The 24,762-nt window shown below is 45.9% G+C and overlaps 1 protein-coding gene across 9 annotated transcripts in view; it reads left to right on the top strand.

Moving 5' to 3' along the window:
- Unc-104 (kinesin family member unc-104) overlaps positions 1 to 24,762 on the top strand; it is a 104,239-nt gene that overhangs the window by 42,624 nt on the left and 36,853 nt on the right. For 8 of the 9 annotated variants that reach the window (XM_077676725.1, XM_077676728.1, XM_077676726.1 and 5 more), the window contains exons 2-8: positions 10,631 to 10,803; positions 13,205 to 13,287; positions 14,008 to 14,087; positions 15,080 to 15,245; positions 17,742 to 17,920; positions 18,491 to 18,602; positions 24,531 to 24,674. In XM_077676725.1, coding sequence (XP_077532851.1) covers positions 10,704 to 10,803; positions 13,205 to 13,287; positions 14,008 to 14,087; positions 15,080 to 15,245; positions 17,742 to 17,920; positions 18,491 to 18,602; positions 24,531 to 24,674 — 864 coding nt within the window. In that variant the 5' untranslated portion in view covers positions 10,631 to 10,703. Of the gene's footprint in view, positions 1 to 7,030; positions 7,262 to 10,630; positions 10,804 to 13,204; positions 13,288 to 14,007; positions 14,088 to 15,079; positions 15,246 to 17,741; positions 17,921 to 18,490; positions 18,603 to 24,530; positions 24,675 to 24,762 lie in introns of those variants that run through there. The other variant, XM_077676721.1, reaches the window with a different exon arrangement.

Raw genomic sequence — 24,762 nt, 5'->3', positions numbered from 1 at the left:
CCTATGAGGCCCGCTGTAATAGCAGGCAACGATTGTACCGATTCTTTACGGTGTTCTCTAATACAGAATTTCAACAGCATGGATATTTTTTATTTCCCTTTCTTCAGAACAGACCTGGACTGAGCGGCAGCATTAGCTTGGGACAAATGCAACATTAAAGAAGAAATCTCGTAAGCGAGATTTTTTTTTCGAACAACGGGAATGTCTGTGAATGTGCTTTCTATATTGTACGTTGCAATTTTGTTGCCGGCTTACAATAATTATATCGCAATGACATGCTATGCCAAACCGCAGTGGCCTACAACTTTATGCCGCCCTTTACAGCGCGCAACAAGGCATGTTCCCGGACGCGCGCAGCTTCGTCCAGCTCATGAGCAGCGGATTCGGTCGCCGCTGATGCCTGCGAGCGCCAATGCAACCAGCGCCCCTCTATAGCCCAGCGCTGCCTTTTGAAGAACGGCTCGCCGAGAATGACACGCCAGTAGAGCGGCGATTAAACATATCAGATAGGGCGGCGGGGGCAGTGCGAACACACTCTTTGACCGGCGCTCCATGGTTCCCGTCGGCGCCCATACGCGGCGCAGCGATGCAGTTCGGCCACCGCTCCCGTGCTCCGTTTACTTCTGCGCGGACCTGTACATGGCCAATATTGCATGACAGTATTTTTTGATATTGAAAAGGCATGCGATATTAACATGGCGCTACGGCATTCTTAGAGACCTCAAATCATTTGGTATATCAGGTAACATGCTGAACACTCTTTCCAGTTACCTGTCCGAACGAAAATTTCGTGTTAGAGTCGGTTCGACACTTTCAAACGTTCACGTGCAGGAAAATGGCGTGCCTCAAGGTGGTGTTTTGAGCTGAACCTTGTATATAGTAAAGATGAACTCTCTCCGAAAGGCACTGCCGCCAACCATCTCCTGCTTGATGTATATAGATGACGTTCAAATATCTTTTAAATAATTTAACATGTCTATATGTGAACGTCAGGTCCAGCTTGAGGTGAACAAACTTGCTCGCTGGGCAGACGAAAATGGGTTTAAAATTAATCCTTCTGAAAGTACCTGCGTTGTATTTTCATGGAGATGCGGGATGTAAGCAGACCCTGACATCAAGCTTCATGGCAACTCGATTCCCGTAAAAAAGGAACACAAGTTTTTAGGTGTAGTCTTAGATGAAAAACTCACATTCATTCCACACATCAAACAACTCAAGCATAAATGCCTTGAAACAAGAAACATTCTAAAGGTCCTCTCACACCAATCATATGGGGCCGATAAGAAACTCCTCCTGCGTGTTTTTACCACTTTAGTGGGATCTCGCTTGGACTATGGGAGTGTTGTGTATGGGTCAGCCACGAAAACAGCACTTAAAATGCCCGACCCATTGCTTCACTTGGGGCTTTGCCTCTCTTGTGGCGCATTCCGTACGAGCCCTGTACAGAGTATTTACGCTGAGTGTGACATATGGTGCTTATCACACCAGCGAACCTATGTTGACTTGTTATATACCTTTAAAATTTCATCAATGGACAACCATCCTTTTAAACCGGTTTTTAATGATACATCCACAACTCAACTCTTTTTAAACCGCCCATCAATTTCTCTTCCTTTCTCGCAGAGAGTGAGGGACGAGGTGACTATTCATGAGGTCTCCTTTTTAGACACATTCAAATCATCTCACACTGATCTTATAGCACCATGGCATCTTCGTCCTGTATCGTGTGACTTGTCTTTCTTACAATGCAATAAGAACAGGACACCAAGAAGTGGGATTTTGCAGCATTTCATGTATTTGCAGGATAAATACAGGGATGCAGAGTTTTCCGGTGATGCGTCTAAAACGTTCACTGCGGTGTCTTGTGCTGCGCATGGACCCAATTTTAAAGTAGGTAGAACCATAAATGTAAATACAAGTATTTTTACGGCAGAGGCATATGGCAATTTTCTGGTTGTAAGTCACATAGGTTGAACATCATATTCCTAAATCCATCATCTATACAGATTCGCTGCGCGTCGTCCGTGCGTTGCCATCCGGAAAGTCATCGAAAAACCGCGTCATTAATCTTATCTTCAAATCAATTATGCTAGCTTATTCTTCAAACCTTGGGGTGACTGAGTGTTGGCTGCCAGGCCACTCCGGCTTTAGCTGAAATGAAGTGGCGGACGAAATGGCCACCAATGCTGCACTCCGAAACACAGTAAACATAACACTACCTTACACAGACCTCAAGCCACACATCAGACAACAACTCCGTAAAACTTGACAAGCAGACTGGAGCGAACAGACAGACAACAAAATACACGTAATAAAACCACACTTGGGACAATACACTACTGACTCACACAACAGGCACATTGAAGTTACCTTAGCTAGGTTACGGATGGGCCATACACATGTAGCGCACCCGCACCTGCTCACGGGATCTCCAAGACCCCTGTGTAGCAGGTGTGGGGAGGGCCTATCCGTGATACACATTCTCATTCAATGCAAGGCACTCGACATTGCACGACGCAAACACTTCAGAGAACTCTACAGACAACGTATTCCATTACATCCCTCATACTTTTTAGGAGACGATGCCATGTTTTCTGTTCAGCGCACCTTTAAGTTTCTGCTTGAAGTTCACTTTTTATGGCTCATCTCATACCACCCATAGTTTTACCACTGGTCCTATACACTAGCAACCTTATTTATCTTTTAACCACTCTTGGTCTTCACCCTGGCCATGTACACCAGCCGTACTCATAGTCTTTAATTGATTATATTTGTGTTCCCTCTAACCAATTTTAGTTGTCACCTATTCATCAAAACACTTTCTTGGCGCTCTTTGCTCTAGTTGGCCTTGCGCCATTAACATTCAAAGGTCATCATCATTTTGTTTGGTGCTCTTGTACCTAGCTGGCCTTGCGCCAAAAACACCCAACAATCATCATCAAGGATGTCAAGGTCAGTTTGCGCATGCGAGACTGCAACAGCCTTTTTTCCCTGCGAAACCTGTGGTAGTCTGGCTCAGGGGTCCTGTTCAACCCATGATATGAAACGTAAGCTATAATAGATTTGCGATCGCGAACTTGCATCACGTAAGCCAAATGTGAAACGATTCCAATAGCAGGCAAAATTAATTCTAATCTTGCAGGAGTTTTCGCAGCTTGGTGTTCTGAGTCAAGTCCGCGAAGTGCACGAAGAAGAGAAATGAATGTGGAACGGTTCAGATGACTTCCCGGTTCGGGGGCCTGCTTTAGATTACATCTCATAACTGCAGTCTGTGCGAAAATTCTCAAGTCCCTCAGGTATCACCGTTAAAGAAAGAAGAAAACGGCGAAGATGACGTGAGGCCCCAAATAACCACCTTGCTATTCTCGACGAACCGTTGCGCGTGGAGCCACGTGTTGTCAACTTCGTTTAGCGAGATACGGCCACTCGACGCCACGTCCCCTCCATCCAGCCGTGAGAAGGGGAAAGCCCCTGCGAAGCGTGCTCTGCCTGGTAGTGACTCGCATTGCGGAGAAGCGCGTCGGACGGAGCATGGACGTCATGCCGACAACGGATAATGTTCTTTGGACGTTTCGAGACTGCTGCTGATGGCGGCCGCCTCGATCTCTTCCCACGCATTCCGCCAACACCGTTCTCCTATCGCATTTATCTAGTTTTTTTGTGTGCCTAGTGGAAAAGAATGGCATTAAAGCCGACGCTGTTTAGTTTATCATCTGGCTTCGGTATATCTTTCGGTCGGTTCCATGGTTTGTGTCATTTCAATGTTTTGTGCTTCTCCGCAACGCTAATTAGTTTACGGTTTACGTCACACCAGGTCGCCGATTGTTTACGTGTTCTCACCAAAGCGTTTCATAATAGCTGTTGCATAACGCGGCGCAAAGAATTGCGTCACCGTAGATTTAGATCGCTTTCGCAATAGCGAGCCACGCTTTATTTTACCAAAAGTATGTTAATGATGCAAATTTATTACGACAGGGTAGGGTAATGGGGCCAATCGTGCTCTTTCATCACGCTTTCATTAAGCGAGGTAGAACGCTTGAAGTGGTGCTAAGAAGAACATACATTGTTAGCCGACAAGTTTCTCCAGTAATAAGCACCGAAAACTGCCGCAGTGGGAGTGGAACTAGAGCGAGTCATAAGTGCGGAAAGTGGTAGGAGGAGGGGTCAAATTGCACCAGGAAGTTGGTGCGGCATGAAAGGCAAGAAGAGGCCGCGGCAGCGGCCGCTCTATGGGAGTCTCTGCAGGACGCCGCCATCGGCGGAATCTAGAGTGCCGGGAATTGTTGACCCAGTTCCGGCCCCCTTCGCAGCCGCGTTCCTTTATTCAAGACCTCTTTCGTTTGTGGTTTTCTTTTTGTTGCTCCATCGCCGCGTCTTTGTGCGTGCTTTGTGGTTTTATGTCGTCGCTGAAGCTTCGTTCTTGTATCGTTGCGAACATTTCAGCTTCGACTCTCCCGGCCGGGCATCGCGCGTCCGGAGCGTACGTATAGGACTTCGCTGTAACGGCTGGAAGGCGCCGATAAAGCGCCGGCGATAAATATAAGGGAATGCGATCGCGCTTTGCTGCAAAAGAACAGCAAGAAGTGCATTCAAGTGGGTCATTTACTTCGCAACCATGTGGGCTTTTTTCGTCGTTAAAAGAGTGTGCGTGCGTGTGTGTGTGTGTGTGTGTGTGTGTGTGTGTGTGTGTGTGTGTGAGAGAGAGAGAGAGAGAGAGAGAGAGAGAGAGAGAGAGAGAGAGAGAGAGAGAGAGAGAGAGAGAGAGAGAGAGAGAGAGAGAGAGAGAGAGAGAGAGAGAGAGAGGTGACTGACTGCGAGTGAATCAGGGAGAGTGAGTTAGGGTGAGTGAGTGAGTGGGAGTGACTGACTGCGAGTGAGTCAGCGTGAGTGAGTGAACGAGTTCGTGAGTGTGAGTGAGTGAGTGACTGAATGAGTGCGTATAAGTGAATGACAGACAGACGGACGGACGACCGAATGAGTGTTTACTAGGTTGCAAACGTACGCTTAGTCATTAGCTTTACCGCATTTCGCGCTTGTTTTATGTACTTGGCGTTGCTGATTCCCCATATTTTACGCGAAGTTTGCGTTGCTTCTATTTTTGTTCTGGAAATTTTGAATGATTTTTTTTTCGTGAAAGGAAAAGGACTGAATTATCTTGCTGAATTTTCCTGTTTTTTTTTTATTTTTTCCCGAGGCCCTCGCATTTCTAAGCGTTCAGTCAGCCATAGCGGCATTTATATATGTGACCCAGACTCTCTATTTCAATAGTTTTGTTCATTCTTTAACCGCGAAACAATGTCATTGCCGCTACTTTAGCTCCACGTTGGGTAGCTTTAAATGCGCTAAAGCGCTGACCATCCAGCTCTTCCCAAAAGGATCGCATTTTGTGACGTTGCAGCGTTTCACTTATTTTTTTTTTTCTTAATGACCACGTACGCTATATTACGTAACATTAATTAGAAAGCCGAGCCCGACATCGCACCGAACAAAGACCAATAGTTACGCTCTGCTTATGTTCACCTCGGTGAAATTGGACCAGTTGATCTCGTCACTCCATTCTTGGGACACACGAAAGGATAATTAGGCGAGCGCGTTGTTTGACGCAGATACCGCTCTCCTCTACACGCTGGTCTTCGCGTTTCCTTGCCGGCGTTTTCGTCAAGGCCGACGCTCCCCCCTCTCCTCCTTCCCCCCACCGGGCTCTTCGTCGTCGTAGCCGGCTCTCCTGCCCCGTTGTGTGCGCGCGTAATGCCAATCTCATCCCTTCCGCTCAAGGTGCATACGTGACTGCCCAAGAAAGACGATCGCTACGGGACACGCGCGCTCGCGCCTTCATTTAATATGCATGTCCGGCGGAGAGCATCTTCGTGGTTCCAGCGGAATCAAGGCGGTATTACCAGCCAGCGAACACCGCCCGCGACGTTTATTGATCGGTCTGCGCCAATCTCATTGGACGCGCTGCCCCGTCTTCCGCTCCCCGACGCCTTCCGGTGACGTCAGGCTGCCGGTGACGTCACGGACTATGCCCCTCTCCCCTCTCCTCTTTTCCTTTGTGCTCGCCCCGTTCTAGCGGCGCGGTGAGTTGAGTTTTCCCAAACGGACCGGACGGCTGCGGTTTTCACATTGATGTCCTACCGCGCCTGGGTACGAACATACGCTGGTTATGACATCTTCTCGTGGGAACTAGACGATTACGCTTTAACGGTAAAAGCACCCCATCGTGGTAATGCTTGTCAGGACTCGTGGTAAATTTCCAATTAAACGTGCTTCATCATCGTTAACGAGCCAAGTAAAGGTCCAGACACATGTGCAGAGAACGATACGTTTCCGCACGCTTTTTTTCCCTCTCCAAAACCGGTCCTGTAGCCTTCATGCGTGATCCCGAACGCCTCTGTAGCCTTCGTGCGTGATCCCGACCGCCACCAGTCCGGTTTCCAAGAGGAAAAACGCGTACGAAGACGCGTCGCTCTCCGCACATGTGTCTGGCCCTTAAGCGCTGGGAGCGAATCTAGTGTTAGAAAATAAAAATGAGAACTATAATATCGCGAAGTACGAGTATATAATATAATCGCGCAGTACGAGTGCAAATGGTTAAGAGTTAGAAAAAAAAGTGCAAAAATGATGCGGCTGTGGCTACGTCATGGAACAAATTATCAAATATTCTTTACAATTGCGAAGTTATAGGGAGAAAAAGTAATTCACACAAAAATCTACCAGTCACGAAGGATAATCTTTCTTGAAAGGGGACTGTAAACCCTCCAAGGAAGGTATCTATGAAATGTGTGGAAATAAAATACGTGTGTGTGGAACATAGAACGCGCCTTTCGAGGTGACCGCACTCGTTACCGCTGGAGCGCCGCCGTTGAACACCGCTTATAAGGAGCGTCCCCTCCACTTTGTCCCTGCGTGCGCACCGCTTAGTCCTCTTTGGGGTCCTAAAGGGAAAATGAGGAGGGGAATAGGGAGAGGGCTGTCGGTTTTCGGGAGGAGAGTGGGGACTGAGGGAGAGGGCGGCCAGACATATTGGGGAACGCTGCGGCCGGCGCTGTTGACTCCAGGGCCGCCATCTGTGGCCTAGGCGCCACCGTGGGCTGCCTCCCCCAAGGATGATTCGGATTTGACCCTTCTGCACCGCGTCGGTCCCCACCCGTCGAATTTCGATCGCCCACCGCACGCACGCCCAGAGGATGTCACCGTCTCCACGATGTCGTCTTCCACACTGACCCGTCGACGTCCCTGACACCGCGCCGCTCCGACGCAGGTCCGTGCTGGCTCGCCCGGCTGCTTTATTGCCTTTCGCCTAGGTCGCTTCCCGTTTGACTCCAATGTTTTCGGCCCCGCTCTGACCTTTCGTTCCGCGGTTGTTTTAACTGCCTCCCTTTCAAAACTCTCAGGTCTGCTGTTCGGGTTTGACGCGGAACTCTCGGAACTATCTCCCGTACCGTTACCTGTCTGCATAGTTTGCGATGAGCCGAAGGACGCGTTCGCCGCTGCGGGTTTTAGGCTTAGCGCTGGTTTTCGTTGTCCGGGCTAGTGCGGCCTCTGCCTGACTACGACAGAATCGATTCGCCTATTATCGCGACGGTACGTTATCTAAACGGGCTGCCGAAAGATGTGGGTGCAGTAGTCACAAATCGACATCTTACGTTCGGTGGTATATTGATTTGTGAACAATGGAGTTATGCCTACGCTTGGGCTAGCTGTCTTTCCTGGGAGCGCCGTAATTAGTCTAATTGATGGTTTGCGCGGAGGGGGCGGAACGGGGAATTATTTTTTCACGACCCCGGCCTTCGTATACGTTCGTGTGAATAGCACACAGAGGGTAGTGCCGTTATGAATACGCTCGAGCTGTCGCTTATGTTCTTGTTTTCTATACTGCCGTACCGCGGACAACAGAACTCTCATGTACAGGTGTAGCCTGTGTCACGTCCGTTTGACTGAAAGTTCATAGTGTAGCTAACGAAAAAGTAGTTTGTGAGGTAACCCGAGTAAAACCTTCGTAGAATATGCGCTCACTTTGTTCATAACCGTACGCAGTGCGGGGCATATGGATTGCCAGCGCCCTTGGTATCTGAGTAAGCCCACAGATTGGGCCCTTTTCGCTTGTGACGCACCTTTCGGACAGTCTCGGCTGCATCTCTTTCTGAATTTCCTTGCTGTTTTTGTAATTTTATTTTACCTTTGAAGTTTGCTTAGTTTACTTTCGCAACGTCAGTGATGACCGACTGTTACGTGAGCGCACTTCTAGAAGGCGGTTTGCTATTGACAATCACATTTATGCACCTCGTAACGTCTCATAGTTCCTCTTCTCCACGTTTCATAAGCAGACGCCGTTACGCTAACACCGCCTTACTGCCCTTGAATGCAGCAGCCGCTCTTATCGGATGGCCGTCTGTTACATAATCTACCGGCTTGTTTTGCTGTGTGCGTCGTCTATATTCCATCCAGGTAGCCCTTTTTTTACAGCCAGAATTTCAGCTTGAGAAACGCATCGAAGCGCAGGCGCTCTGTTTACTGCACTCTGCCGGCCCACGCCGTTTTGTTGGTCTCTGTTTGTTTCAAAGATGGCCGCCTTCACTGCGGCGCTCGCGAGCAATGCAGAAAAAATGGCTTCGCAGTGCGACTGCCTATTCGGTGTTTCCGTCGCGACGACGCGTGACTCATCTCAGATCGGGCGCGGCTGAGTTGCGAAATTGTTTTCTTTAGGATTGTTCTTCGTGCCAACTTAGCGACAGCAGACGCCTGTTGTAGGCGAAGTGGAAGGGCGACTAATTATTTAGGCCTAGAGTGATTTGCTCGTTGAGTTTGTACTGCCGGGGTGATCGTTCCATACGGTCGTGTTTTCGTGTCCCTTACTTTGTCCCTAACACGTTTATCTCTTTATATCGCACGACCCCCGCAATGGGGATGTGGAAGGTGCCGTGTCAGAATTTCTTCGGCCTTTTGGCATTCGTCATCGTCCTGAGTTCAAAAATAGCGTGTCAAGGCCACGGATGCTGCATCTGTAATGACAGCTGGAAGGTCGAAACTTCGTTGCGTGGTCGCACTGAGGCCGATGCGGATACATTTTTTGTGCATGGGATAGACGTACATGCCGCGGCAAAGGTCAAGGATCGTGTACGTGCTCGAATCTAGGCCTGGAACGCTAGACATGGAACAGACGTCGCCTATAAATATACAATTATTGTCTGTTACGGCCGGAGTAAAATCTGGTGTTTTTTTTTTCTTCACCTCAAATTTGCTTTTCGGATATGTACACCAATTATACAGCCAATACGAGCTGTCATCTGTTTTAATACATCAATTTATTGACCTAAAGTTTACCCAGCGGGAAATAAATTGGGATGAGTAATGATACAAATACATCGAAGCACCGCGCTTATAAAACGAATGAACGATAAATACATATACAGCGTAAAACTATAAATACGATTTAATTCAAGGGGATATATCTCGTGCAGTGTTTCCCTTGGAAATGAAGCAGGAATAAATAAATGATGTATAAATGCGAAACCACATGCTGCCGGTCTGCATAATCACACCTGCATGCGTACCGGAAATTACAAATAAACGATAAGTAAGGGAAATACACCCGTTCTTAATAATTCTTTTGCGTGATGTTTATTGGTTTCACATGGCATTCACAGTGCTACTGGGAACGATATGTTAATTCCTTCAATTCCAGTGTAGTGGGCATACACGTACGTATTAGATTAGGGATGTGTGTTTAAAGATAAATAATACGTGTTTGAACTTGACACGTGTTTTAGGTCTCGCATGTGAGTATTGTAAAAAATCCTCGTAGTTGTAATACGTTTCAAGGGCCCTCCGCCTGTTGGGGCAGGGTGGATTATGTGCAGCTCCGTGTAGCCTGCCTTAGGATGACGCGTGACATATTGTCAGAGTTATTTTTATTGCTGTTGCGTTCATTTTAATAATGTTTCTTCTAGACCCTGCCATTTTTTCGCTTACCAGTAAGTTTTAAATCAGGCTTCTCGTATGCACATTTCTTGATCGTAAAGAAATCATATAAAAAGGGCAACCGAAAGAGGCATGTTGCGCGGGGAAGCCAAGGAAGGGAGTGTGCTTTGCGACAAAGCCAACTTTGGTGCGCCGCGGTTTTGAAAAGGGAGTGAACGCAGGAAGGAGCTTTGATGCAGAGCGCGGGCTTCGCTGGCTCTAGAAGTGCCTTTGCGGACCCCAAAAAGGCTCCGCGCTTGTTATTTGAAGAACGTTGGTCTAGCTACAAACCCGCGTCAGCACTAACTGAAGTCTCGAAAATTCTGAGAGATTAACATGCCCAAGCTGCTGCGAGGCGCCGTCATAGTGGAGGGCTCCGGATTGATTTTGGCCGTCCGGGGATCTTCAACGTGCGCCGAAATCTCGACAGACGGGCGTTTTCCCCTTTCTCCTCCATCTGAAAAGCGGCCACTGTGGCCGGGACCGAACCCGTGTCCTTGGGCTCAGCAGCACAAAACGCCTTAACCTTCGCTCTACGGTGTGGCAACCGAAATGTCTTATTAGTCATCCTTCGTCTAGACGTGCTCTTGATAAGTGTTTGTGAGGTCTTTACTTTGTGTCATTAAATAGGGCTTCGTCGTCTTCTCTCTCTATCCCTCCCGTGCTGCAGGCGAAGCTCCCCAGCTTTCCGTCTCCTTCCTTCTGGCCGTCGTGGTCCCTGAGAGGAGGAGGAGGCGGCGGCCATGTCGTCTGTGAAAGTGGCAGTGAGGGTGCGGCCCTTCAACAACCGCGAGACGAGCAGGGACTGCAAGTGCATCATCTCCATGACCGGAAACACCACAGGTGAGGCTAAGGCCATGCCGTTGCGAGACCACTGACTGACTGACTGACATAGATGTGTACGGCAGGAATGCCAATCCCTTACACTCAACAGCTTTACTAAATATCTTTTGATGATTCACTCCTTATCGCAATTTAATACTAACCACTTTCCTGTAGCCTTGGTGCTTTCAGTTGGTGGATAGACAAGAGCATCCCTGTTGCCAATATTTATTTATTTATTCAAGGTATCTTACAGGCCCAGCAGGGCATTGAGTAAGAGGGGCTTGTGGAGGAAATCACACCAAAATAACGAACAAGAGTTATACAATAATTAGTCATGTCATATACAGATATCAACAAGTCAAGTAAGCTGTCAAATAAAAAAAATAAATAAAAAACTTCATCACATCATCGTAACAACGGCAAGAGAATTATACAAAAAATAAGAACATCAACAAGTAAAACACAATGCGAAACTAAGAAAAAACCGATGCGAACGTAATCATTCCTGTTCAATCTGAAAAATGGATCTGCAAGTGATGACGGAATGTTTCCGGGTTAGTCAGCAACGCGATGGTTCACTATAGCGATGGTATCAGGAAGATCATTCCACAAGCGGATAGCTCGTGGAAGAGCGGATGAATTAAATGCGTTGGTGGTGCCGTACATGCGTGAGAAGCTACGTTGGTTAAATAATCTGTGTGATGTGGAAACAGGGGTTATAATGCGCAAAGGGGAATAGCTGGTGCTATGAATGTATTTGTGAAAAATGCACAGGAGAGCGATTTGCCGGCGCAGATGCAGTGTTTCTAGTGAAAGATCGTGTTTTATTTTTGTTATACTAGAGCCGAAGTTATATGACTTGGTTATAAACCGTGCAGCCCGATTCTGCACTGCTTCTATTTTTTCAATTAAGTAATTTTGGTAGGGTTTGCTTTTTGTTACTGTTTGCGTTTCGTGGCTCACTGCAAACCATGTTGCCCTTGACTTGCGCCTATGAAGTACTAGTAAAAATATGGCTAGGTTTTGTAGAACATGGGCTGGTTTGTCTGAACAGTGGTTTTTCTGTGTATTTGTGCAAGGAGTGTTCCTAACTGTTCATGAAAATTCTTCAAAATTGCCCTTCACGCCTTTATTTACGGTGGGTGGGCATTGAACCTCTAGATTTCCCTGTGTGGGGAAGCTGTTTTATACGAATGAACTTCTCAAACATGTCAAATGCATGTACTAATTTTGGACTGATAAGTTGTGCACCCAAAACGGGAAATAAATAAGGAGGACTTAGGTACAAGCGCAGATTGATAACTGTTAGTTAATTGAGGGAACAACGTATGAATACTCTCATGAACCAATTCTTGACTGTTGCACATGAGAGAATGAAATGTCAGTTTGATCAAAACTTAGTGTGCAATCATACATGGCACACTGCATGGCTAAGTGCATGTACCTTTTGAACTGGACGTATGCTTTCTCAGCCTAAAATTTGAGCACCCACCAGTGTGACGGGCATACTGCTTAGCACTTCTGAAAGGATCTTATTCACATTTCTTTGACAGTACATGAATTAATGTGTGAGATATATCAAGCGCTCCCTACCATGGCTTTTGGCCCAGTCATCAAACTTTGTGTTGATATCCAGGCATACTTTTCAGACTTTGTTGTGCACTGAATATGCGACGCGTGTGCCATATTTGGTGGGCACTTTGTCAAGTCTGTGTGATAGGCTGTGAACGTAAGGGATTACAGAAATCTTTTTATCGCAATTGGTTGGCTTCACTTCCCCCTTCTACTTCACTCCTCTACCGTGCCCCTTATTTGCAGCTAGCAGCACCATTTTCAAGGTGACATTCCAAGAACAGTATGTTTGTCGGATTAGTCGGTGCGGAATCGTCAGGCTGACGTAGTACCTGTTCAACGTAAAAGCCCATTCGTCTGTGCATTTCGCTGTGCATTGTGCCCTGTGTGGTTGCACTCCTGGCTTTAATAAAACTGTTGTTCTATTCTCTCACCATAGTCAAATGGCTAGGGTGGTAGTGGAATTGTGGAGACTTTGCATATTTCGAGACTGCAGCTAGCATGCGTGAGCCATTTGAATGCTCTATCTGGTTGAGAAATTCACTTGCTGTACCCAGTGTTTTAGTGTTTTAGCTTAGTTATGTGACTGATATGTTTCCATTAATGTGTAGACTTATGCTGATGTGTGAAGGTTATGTGGTGGTTCATGGTGGTATGCATACATTGTTTTATGAATAAATTATTTGCCGGTGCTGATTGGCATGTTCCCCCTCCACTTTTCTTTTTTATGTGTGCAATTTATCAGCTATGATTTTTCAGCTACTAGCCCAACTCTCACTTTCATTGTGATAATTTGCATCGAATTCAATGCGAATTGAAGTCTGATTAAAATTCTTTTTCCCCTCAGCTATAACTAATCCCAAGGCACCTCCTGGCTGCAAGGAAGGGACAAAGAGTTTCAACTACGACTACTCCTACTGGTCCCACGACGTAAGTGTCTTCTGTTTATATTTGATTTTGTTGCTCTCTACACACACTTTGATCGTACACCTACTCCCAGGTTAATATAGTGTCGTTTATAGTCTAATCCCTGCAGTTTAGTCGTTCTTACGTGACTAATTAGACATTGCTTAAATGTTCTGCTCCCAGTAACGTGGTGATTTTCTATCTTTTTAGTGCTTTCACCAGGGCTTGGACAAAGCCGCTGTAGAGTTCAAAACTGAGGAAGCACATGCTTGCATTGTAACAGGAAATTAACTAAAAAACAAAACAAAAAACAAAACTAAACTAACTAAAAAACTAAAACTAACTAAAAAAACTAAAAAGAACGAACTAAAACTAAAAAAATTAACTAAACTAAAACTAAACTGAACTAAAAGCCAAACTAAAAACTAGAAACAAAATAAAAAACCAAAAGAAAAGAAAACAAAATAACAACAACAAAAAAACAGAATTGAAAGCTTGCATTAACAGGAAATATTTGTAGTTCTGTTATTGAAAGATCTCATCGCACAACACATGATATTTTGGTTTGATACTATTTATTCTTGTCAAAGATTATATCGACTAATATAAAAAAGAAGGGAGAATTACATTTTCCCTTGCCTCTGAAGTATGATATGTAGATTATTAAACAAAATGCACATGTGAGAAATGCACGCTGTGTTTGGCCTTTCATGTGACTCTAATTACTCCATTCCTTGCTTCCAGCCAACGGACATTCATTTCTCTTCCCAAGACAAAGTCTACGATGACATTGGCGAAGAAATGCTTTTACATTCCTTTGAGGGGTGAGTGCACAAGACACTTCCTACGAGGTGTATCGACATCTCGTGTATAAATATTTGGACAGGTGCGAATCCCTGTGGCTAATTTCTGCCAGCAGTGTCATGAGAGAAATTACTTATCGTGCTGTTTTTATGCCTTCTTATAAGTTGTACCTTTTTATTTATAGTCATAGTTAAGTGTTTGTTCAGGATCCAGTGCATATAGTATGCAGCTTGAGTCTCATGTCATATCTATTGTCACTGAAAATCAAATGGTATGTAGAGCTTACCTAAAATTTAGGCATAGTTTAACTGCAATAGAGCAAGGTTTTGCATACACAAGAAAGTGGGGCATGTTTTCCTTTGTCTCCATGAACATTTTTGTTTATGTACTTCATTTCAAACTTTCATTGCCTAAGTGAGGGTACTCACATCTGCTGTTCAGCTTTTGTCCGTTTGTTCAAAATGCTTATGCTTTGTTGCTTTGACAGCTGTACGAGTGCAGGCTTTTTTATGTACGAAAATATATATTTTAAAAGTTTGGATTCGAATATCTAGGTAACTTACTAAATCTTACTGTGTGCTTACTAATCAGAGTAAGGCTTGGTAATCAGTGAAGATGTAATATTTTTTGAAGTATTGGAGGAGAGGGGGGGCTTTTGCTAGTTGGAGTAGTGTTTTAGTATTTCACGGTGTACCATGACAACCAGGCAGTATTTCAGAGGAATTTCCTGTCACCAAGGCTAAAAGAAGCAGAGGAATCAGCCTTTTGTTGGAAAAGTAGAATTTACAAAGAATTACATTTACTGAGCACGCCTAATTCACAAATCCAGGCAACCCAGAGCTGCTGCTTTGTCCAAGTGGCACGCACTTTTGTTCAAAACAACTTCCATTCAGCGATTTGTTTCGCAGTGTGCACTCCTTGCGGCTTTGTTTGTGGAGAGAACTGCACCAGTGTTGCACTGGTGGTGCCCTGGAGTGACACTAATGTTTTCTCCCCGTTTGCCCTTGTGCAGGTACAACGTGTGCATCTTTGCCTATGGGCAGACGGGTGCGGGCAAGAGCTACACCATGATGGGGCGGCAGGAGGAAGGCCAGGAAGGCATCATCCCGCACATCTGCAAAGACCTCTTCCGCAAGATCAAGGAGGATGTCTCCGAGGACATGCTCTACTCTGTCGAGGTGAGAAAAAGGAGAGGGGCTGAGGAACGAGCAAGGTTGTCACACTTGATATCAACTCGGTGCTGAGGGATGACATGTGAGAGTGCTTTTATTTTCAGTGTGGCAAAGGAAAAATGGAAACCAATTGCACTCTTTCAGTGAGCAGATAAGAAAGTGCTCTTGTACTGAAATGTATTAGCTGTTAGCTAGACCTGCTTGGTATGGCGATACGGTACTGCCATACAACTGGGACCTGATATAAAAATAGCTCTCAAGTTGCAAAAAAAAAGTACATGGAACAAAAAGACATAATATGTCGCCTCCCTACTATGGTGTCATGGTTCTTCAGTATAAAATTAATTTCCCCATATTTTTGTTTTTTTGGCTGCCTCCATAGTAATTTTATTCGTCCTTTGTCGGAATGTACAAGCCTCACTGCTGCTCTTCCCTACCACTTTCTTCTCACCTTCCTGATACCAGGTATGGTCACACTGTACAAATGTTCAAAAAAAGTGCTTTATCGGGCTTTGAACCTTTAGATGTAGCTTATAGTGTCGTTTGTGATTAAATTAAAAAGGTCCAGGCTTTAAGTTTGAATTAGGCACGACGGTCATACCATCCGCATATATTAGCACGTTTTGAGTCTACAATGAGTAGTATTGACCGCAATAGGATAACTGATCACATTCAGGGTAGTTTGTGAATGCTGAGCATAAAATGTGAAGATTTGAATGTTAAATTTTAATTGAATTGTTTAAAATCAGTATGAAAAAACTTTAACTTCAATATGAGAAAAACTGTTACGTATATTTTATTAGTGCTTGAGGAGCACCACCCATTTTTTTAATTGGCATGAGCGGTTGTGTTCATGAGTTATGTTACATAAATGTGGTGATGAAAGTTACAAAAAAAATAAAATACAGTACAAGTAAGCTGTCAGTTACACGCCAAGGAATACGGCAGTCTGCCATTTCCAGTGCAATAGGCAGACAGCGTAGGAATAATAGGAGTAGTGAGGAGAGAGAAGAAAAATATGTGGTGCTGCAGGAATCATTTAGAGGTGGTTCTGGCACTCTGCCCAAATGGGGCCGGCTTGGCGAGGTGCCCACTGAGGAAGTGTCATTTGCAGCTCTGGTGCCCCGCTGTGTTTTAAAAGAAACTGCGCCCCTTTTGTTTTCCTTTTTTGACTCATTTTTATTTTTATTGTACTTTTGTTTTTAGGTTTTTGTGCCCGTGAAATTGTTGCTCCTGCTGTTGAACTTTTGTCCCCTTTGTTCACCACTCTTGTGCTTGACAACCGTAAAAACACAGGCGATAGGGTACAACAAAAAGTAATTTGGAATTCCGTTGTGTAGATTGCTCATTAAAAGCTAGCTGCTGTCTCTTACTCATTTGCTATATTGCGATGGCTAGCTTGCTTCTGTCTTATTTTAACTCTTTTATGGGGGTAAAGTTGCAATTATGTGTTGTGGATGAAGAAAAATCAGCACTTGTAAAAAACTGGTGGAAGAAGGCACACTCATTAGTTTCAATTTAAATGCAAAATAAAGCTTCATATTTTGGCACCAATCTCTAGCTATAAAATAGTTTCCAGATACTGTGTTCACTTCTATGAGTAGTTGTACAGTCATCCACAGACTTAGCTGGAGCAATTCTTCATCCACTTATCATCTCCTCCTGCTTTGTTGCAAGGTAATTTAGTCACAAATGCTACATTTCTTTCTAGTTTAAGGGGACTCTTCAGTCGTCCACATTCTTTTGAACAGTTTTTTGTGGGAACTTTTGATATATTCCATGCTAAAATCAGATGTGTTGTTCCAGCTAAGCCTGTGGATGACTGTACTTACAACATCAGCTTTAGTTGCCGAGAAGGCTTTTATAGGTGTGTTTTTATTTTATTCTTTGCATTTTATTAGATTTTTTTTCTCTAGGCAAACTTGTCTCGTGAAAGCTCACATTGCTTTCAATCCCGTGTAACAGCATATATTTACATTTATCCACATGTGTCCAGTAGATTGGCTAGACAAAGTTTTCCCCACCTTTAGAAGCAATAAACACTTTTTGAATATTTTCCCAGGGATAGCTGAGATAAAAAAGAAGGTCGTGATGAATGAACAAGCTCAGCGCCTTAGGTGCCTGTCTAGATTATGGGGCATCAGTTCGCAAACATCAGCTGTCACAAATAGGACAGTTCTAGCACGTGCTAAATGAGAAACTACAGCAGTATTGATGGTTGAGGCAAATTAGGGTGCCTTCATTTCAGTAACCAGCATCTCGGAATAGGTCACTGGCACGTGCACAATTTTTGGCACATTTCCATCTCGGAATCGGTCACTGGCACGTGCACAATTTCTGGTGCATTTCCTGCCCTTACTCAGAGTGCATGATGTGTTTTGCCATGTGGTGCATACTGCGTTATGCAAGCAGAGTCAGGCATGCAGAAACACACTTTGGCAAGTGTGAGTGAAACAGTACGATGGCAGGACAACACCCTTCTCCACCCCTCCCCATCACCAGGTGAGCTACATGGAAATCTACTGCGAGCGGGTGCGAGACCTGCTGAACCCCAAGACCAAGAACAACCTGCGTGTGCGTGAGCACCCTCTGCTGGGGCCGTACGTGGAGGACCTGTCCAAGCTGGCCGTCACCTCCTACCAGGACATACACTCCCTCATGGACGAAGGGAACAAGGCCAGGTACGCGTGCTGCTAGTGCTGCATCGACTCATTCGGGCTTCGTTTTTCTCTATTTAGATAAAGCTTACTAATAGTATCACGCATCTGTGCTTTGTGAAGAACAAACACTGCGATGGCACATGTGACAAAATATGGCGGGGATTGGAAATGAGCACAGGATTATGGTCAGCTTTGTGCTGACAATAATGCCAATGGCAATTATTGGGAAGAAGTGATCATTGATCAGATGTCCTTGAGCACACAACCTCGCAATTGCTCAAGTTAGTGTATCTCATTCATAATATCTGAGGCTCTCTTTAATAATTGCAGGTTAATAAAGCTTTTTAGTTTTCATGCAGCTTTCACTCTAAGCAATTTGTTTTTGTCTCTTGCGTGCTTCATTTGTTGCATGGTCTTCAGATTGCTCGTATTTTAAAATTAAAATTAAGTGATGCTGCATTTCTATTATGATTGTGCTGAGGACATATGCTCTATTCATTTTTCATTGTCGTTGTTGGTGGAACCCAGTTCTTTCTACATGCCAAATGTGTGTTGCGCTAAAAAAGACATTTCAAATGCCATCGAATGCAGGACCGTAGCAGCCACCAACATGAATGAGACTAGCAGCCGGTCGCACGCAGTCTTCACCATCATATTCACCCAACGCAAGACCGACAAGGACACGGGGCTTGCCACTGAACGTGTAAGTTGGCAGCCATAGTTTCTGGGGCAGTCAGCATTGACCACAAGCTTTGCTCCTCCCCCAAGCTTTCCTAATATGGGTGATATCTGTTCATTTAAGGGGGACGCGGGGATCAGATCGATCAGATGGGATTTTTTTCTTTTTTTTTTTTGCTTACTTTTATGGACCATATGGTGGGCTACTGTTGAAACAAACACAAGCAGCCAGTGAAAATTTAGTAGACTGATCAAAAGCTTACATTTGAAGAGTTTGCCTAAATTGAATGTATTGGACACAAGCTAAACGTTTGTTCTCGATTGGTTTTTCGTCAGTGAATTCAGCTTAATGGGAGTATGCTGTCAATACAACCAGATGACTATTCATGGCCAAAACTGAATCCTCTTGCAAGTTAAACGCATATGCTTTATTCTCAAAAATGTCTTTTTGATAGGGGTGTGCGAATATCAATTTTTTAATTTCGAAGCGAATACGAATAATGAAAACAAAGTTCGAATCGAATCGAATATTTTTCGAATATTTTTCGAATACGAATACTTATTGTTTTTTGTAAAATTAAAGTTTTCACCATCTAGAAACACAAAAACTGCACAACAAATCACATAAAGTAAAATTAGGAATTGCACAGTACCATTGCACTCAACAGGTTAAGGTCTGCACTCACTTAAATGTTATCATGAAGAAAGGTTAACTGCTCGACATGTTCGGGGAGCAGTGAGCTCCTGCTCGTCACGACTCTGCCAGATACCGAAAACAGCCACTCACTTGAGACACTAGTGGCCGGCATCCGTACACATTACCGCGCGCTGATACAGTAAAATCTCGATGATACTAATCTTGCGGGACCGCGAAACATATTCGTATCATCCGAAATTCGTATGAACCAACACAGACCAAAAAATTGAGCGCTGAAAAAAGTTTTCGTTTATTTATTTTCTTGCTTTCGCGTCAGGAAATTCTTGATTTTTTCTGCTTTTTTTTTAACCCCCATGTCGCAAAGCAGTCCTTTCTGGAGCACGGAAAGCTTCGCGCTCATCTCCTCACTCGCGATGCCCAAGTGGCCCAAGCTCGCTACACGCCGCAACAGTCAAGCGTGAACCGCATGGTGCGTTTTTGCACGCGATATCGCTCACCTCGGCTTTGCGCACGCTGTATTTTCACGCCCGCGCCTACCTCGGTCAGAAAATGACGCACGACGCGCGCGGCAGAATGGAGGAGCCTGACGACTTGCGAAGCGATCGAGACAGCCGGCTTGGCTCCGCCGGAGATGGTTAGGCTTAGCACCCCCACAAATATTTCATGGGCGCTTTCACTAGCGGTGGGGATGATGTTTTATAGTACCGTTTTCGCATGCATTAGCGAGTTTTAGCAGTACGTATGCTCCGGCCGTTCCGTTCGTTACGTTGCTACCGGGTTTACCGGGACCCGACTGCGCATGCGCCATTTGTTCCGTACGCGGCCGGAGTCTCTCCCGGCGCTCTGCTTCCGTGTTACCGTATCCGGAGCCCGCAACCGGCTTGCTCAGGTGTTGGAAACTTTAGGCTTAACGTCCTGGCGAATATTTGATCGCCGCTATCTGTGCAACTGCGAATGACACTCCGTAACACAACGTTTCACCTCACTATCATCCCCTTTCTCGCATGTGAAACTTTATTTGAGCTACAACTGCCGTGAGCGATCGGTGACCGAGACATCTGCGTAGCCTGTTTCGATGCCTCCGCGCAGGTATCGCCATCTCTCGGCCGCGCGCCGCACCGCGCGCCGCGGCATCCACGGCCGGTCAGCATAAGCTTGCATCGCGGCAGATATATCTGATCGCCGCTTTTAAAATAAGCCCCGAGAACAATCCCTAGCACAATTTTTCACCACACTAACACCTACTTTCTCGCAGGTGGAACTTCGTTTTAGTGATCAGATTGATTCGGAAGAGCAACGACAAGCGGTTGCTACCGTGGTCTGCGCCGGTTCGAGCCGCTGAGTGTGCCGAGCTGGCAGGCGCGACCGGTGTGTGCGCGGACTGTTTCCGATGCAGAAAACGCTTCACGATTGCCTGCTTTATCGATTTCTTGCGTACAAACGCGTGGAATCTACAAATTCAGCTCAGCGATCGTCGTAGTTGACCATGGAGCAAAAACAGTGGGCGGAGCGGCGCCGACGAGGCGCACACCCGCATCGGGCCATGTGTCTCAAATTCACGCGTACGACTAGTCGTGGTGACAGTCGTAACGATCACTCGCATGCGAATCGCGTGTACCAATCGTACAGGTGTCTAGCGCTTCAATCGGGCAAGGCCAAGGCCATTCCTCCACGTGAACGGCGCGCGACCATGTCGTCACCTGCGCCAACACTCGAGCTTGCGAGGTAGCGGATGAGAGCCAGAGTTTATAGTCAGTTTCGTATCTCGGAACATCAAAGTTACAGAGTATATTATCTCTATGAGTTACAGTGTTATGGTAACTTCATGGTTATGGCCGTAAAATATCACAAACAGAGAAAAATTTTTGTTAGAAGTTTTTTCTAACACTGCTAATGCATAGTATCAGACGCAACGTTTACGCTGCCCCATGGAGTGATGTTGACAGGGCAGCGGCCCAGTCAACATCACGTGACTTCCGCTCCATTATTCCGGAAGTAAGCCCAAATAATTTTGTCCCGACTTGAGACAACAAAGAGCGAGTTGCGCAATCCTCCCTGTTCCGTGGCTGAGCCGGCTGAGCTGCTGACCGCGGCGCGCGCCTTCCCATTGCGAAGTTTGCGTGCTCACGGGGATAAGTCGGTGTTCACAACGGGTGCTGCGTGTGCGACACTCTTCTTTGCCACCTGACAACGGAGTTGCGAGTACCCATGAGGCTGAAGACATATCATTGGTGGACTTGGAAGATATACATGCCAATATAGTTGGCCGGAAGCGAGTAGTACAGGGCTACTGTGTCAGACTGTGTGCGGTGTTCCACAAGTGAACTTTGCTTTGAGTTTCCGTGTAACACCCGCATTCATTCTATAGAAGTTGCTGGAATACTAGGACTTTACAAAAGTACCTATATATATCCTCTTAATTCAAGGAGTAATTTCTCCTCGAGACCTCCAATCCCCCAGATTGTATTAGCTTCACCTTGTCTTCAAAGGGTGGCGGGTGAGGTTTGATTATTGATGTGTTGAAGGCTGTTCTGCTTCTCCGAGAGAGATTACTTCGAAATGCACACACTTAGCTACAGTTCGTGTGAAAAGTTTGGCCTGCTGACGTGTGATAACAAGCGTTTATTTAAAAAAAATGGCTCCAATCAACGCGGTGGTTGGACTGCGAAGCTGTAAACGCACCCACACCGATGACACACTGGGCTCTACAAAGACTAAGCCAGAAACTGGAAAATGCGCACAATGGTGCCAGTGTTATAATTTCGTTTGGGTTGTTTATTGTGAATGTTGCCGTGAAGTTTGCCTTCTGTTCTGTTCACTTTCTTTTGTGAGAACCGTGTTTTAGCAGAACCGTGTTTTAAAATATTGTAAATAAATTTTAAACTGCACAAAACCAATACTTTTTATTGTAAAAGTTGGTTGCAAGCTAAAATTTACAATTCACCATGATTAGTGCACCCTGAACGTAAAAGCAGAATAACTGGAGTTGCGCTTGCCTGCATTGCACACAGCTGCTTGTTTTTCTGTTATTCAGCCTGCGATTATTGTTGCACCTCACCATTTGAGCTGTAACAAACAAAACAACGTATTGGACGACGCCAAAACACTCATGTGTGCGACTACTTGCAGGGGTGTACCGCCCCATCTGTTCCTTACGTTTAGCTTGCTTTCCTACTCCTCAGTCAGGTAGATACCTGCGATAAAAGCAAGAAAACTGCGCCGACAGCACTAACCGCAACTACGCTGACCGGCGTGAATGGGCGCGGCACAGTCGTACGTACTATACACCAGCGAGGACACTTTTCCGACAGCTGAGGAACAGCTCCACCTCATTCCTTGAAAGCCCGCCGTCACTTTTGGCTACCAAAACACCTTTTTTGGGGGGGGCGTATTCGTAGCGCCGCCGTTGGCCGGTCGCACGTTTTTTTTTTTTTTTTTTCGACAGCACACGATCACAACCGAAACTGCCGAAACCTCGAGCAGACGGCGTTGCCTCGAGCAACGCTGCCTGCGCTCGCTCTGGTGCCGTCGCCGCCGCCGCAGCCCCTGCCTCCACAATGCGTCCGGCCGAGCGCAATTTATTTTAGATTTGCAATGCTTTAGGGGAAACTGCGTTGTTTATTTACGTATTTTTAGCGTGTGGATTTTTGCAACAACTCGGCTAATCAGCCGTCACACGGAACGAACGGTACGGCGCTACGGAGTGCTAAAACACGTTTTCCGTCTCACTCCACGGAAAGAACCCGGTACGTACGCGTGCATGCGCAGTCGGGTCCCGGTTAACCCGGTAGCAACGTAACGAACGTAACGAACGGACTGCTAAAAAGCTCCTTTACCGCACAAGCAACTTCGTGTCTCCCTTGAGCCTTATTTTAAAGAGTGGTTAGAAGCGGGCGCTCCAGTTCCCGCGCCACTTCACGGCCGGAGCCGACGCCTGCCGACGCCATGTTGCCGCCGCCGGCCGCGCCGCGTGCAGCGTGCGGGTGGTTTCGCGGCGGTGTCAGCGCGCGTGGAGCGTGCGCGGCGCGTTTTCGCGAGCAGAAAACAACAGCCCGGCAATTTCTGGAGAAAGAGTGACAAACAGGGGAGAGAGAGCCGTCACTTGCTCGATCGGCAGTCGGGTGGCCTCGCCTGCTCGTTCGTACCCGCCGGCCGCGCAGGTCCGTTCGTACGCCGAAATTTTTCACATTGCAAACAATGCAATTTCGCCGAAACTTTTCGGAAATTCGTATCACCCAGAATCGTATAATCGAGATTCCACTGTAATCACGAATAAGCACCGATACAGTCTGCGAAAGCACGTATCGTTCGCCGTGTATATGCTTCGCGACTTTGCTGCTGAGACACGTCCTGAATTTTTTTTTTTTTTAGTTTTGGATGGTTCGAATATTTCGGACAATAAAAGTGCCGTTCGAATCGAATCGAATACCAAAAAATTCGAATCGAATATTCGAAGTTTCGAATATTCGCACACCCCTACTTTTTGACTCATCATAGTGAATCGAAATCATGCAAGCCATGTCTCACAGGACTAAAATGTGCTGCACTTCAAACAAATATGAATTTAAAGCACTCGTATTTTGTGCAAACTTATTGGCAATTTATTTCGCAGTGCTTTGTAAACACCCTCATCATGTGGCAAGGCTAGAACCGATTTGTGGTGCCGAGACTTAAACGGCACACAAAAAACAAGAACACAGGAACGCACCAATGGCAGTAAGAAACCTCAGTTCCGACTATGTTTGCACAAAGAGACAGATTGGAGTATGAATACCGTATTTTCACGATTCTAAGCACCACCCCCCTACATTCAGAAAAAGAATTATAAAAGAAGTTTGCAGGCGATTCTAAGCACTCCCTTTTCTGTGAGGAAGCGCGCCTTGCCCAGGCTATATTGGTAATAGGGCCCAGCCCGCCAATCGCGCTTTCTCACTCTGTTCTTGAGCCTTTCACTGCACTTGAGTCATTTAAAAGAAATGTTCCATGAAACAAAAGACAACCTGCTGTGAGATACTTAGCGCCGTGGCTCAAGTGGTGCTACACACTCAAGTAGTAGTGAGAGTGACTGAGTATCAGATGTAAACGGTGAGTTCGCTGTCTGCGCCTACCTTTTTTAAACTTTGCTGTATAAAACATTATTCCTTGCACCTGTCTCATCTTGCTACTGCCGTGAAATGTGCGTGTATGCGAGGGGAGGTCATTTTAGATTTTTCGAATCTAGGCATCCCCTTATGGAGAAAAGGGGGTGCTTAGAATTGAGAAAATACGGTATATACATTTGCTATATTGGCGCAGGTGAGCAAGATCAGCCTGGTGGACCTAGCGGGCAGCGAGAGGGCTGATTCGACCGGGGCCCAAGGCACCCGGCTGAAGGAAGGTGCCAACATCAACAAGTCACTCACAACACTGGGCAAGGTCATCTCAGCGCTGGCTGAAGTGGTGCGTGAAGGGCGGCCTTGCTACTCTGCTACGTTGCACTCTTCTAGGGATGCCTGATCAATGTGGTAGCATGTAACTCGTTGCTAAT

The sequence above is a fragment of the Haemaphysalis longicornis genome, unplaced genomic scaffold, assembly GCF_048455015.1.
Source record: "Haemaphysalis longicornis isolate Haplotype H1 unplaced genomic scaffold, Haemaphysalis longicornis Haplotype H1 scaffold_7, whole genome shotgun sequence".
NCBI lineage: Eukaryota > Metazoa > Arthropoda > Arachnida > Ixodida > Ixodidae > Haemaphysalis > Haemaphysalis longicornis.
Note: the sequence above shows the minus strand (reverse complement) of the source record. Positions and strands in the feature narration are given on the sequence as shown.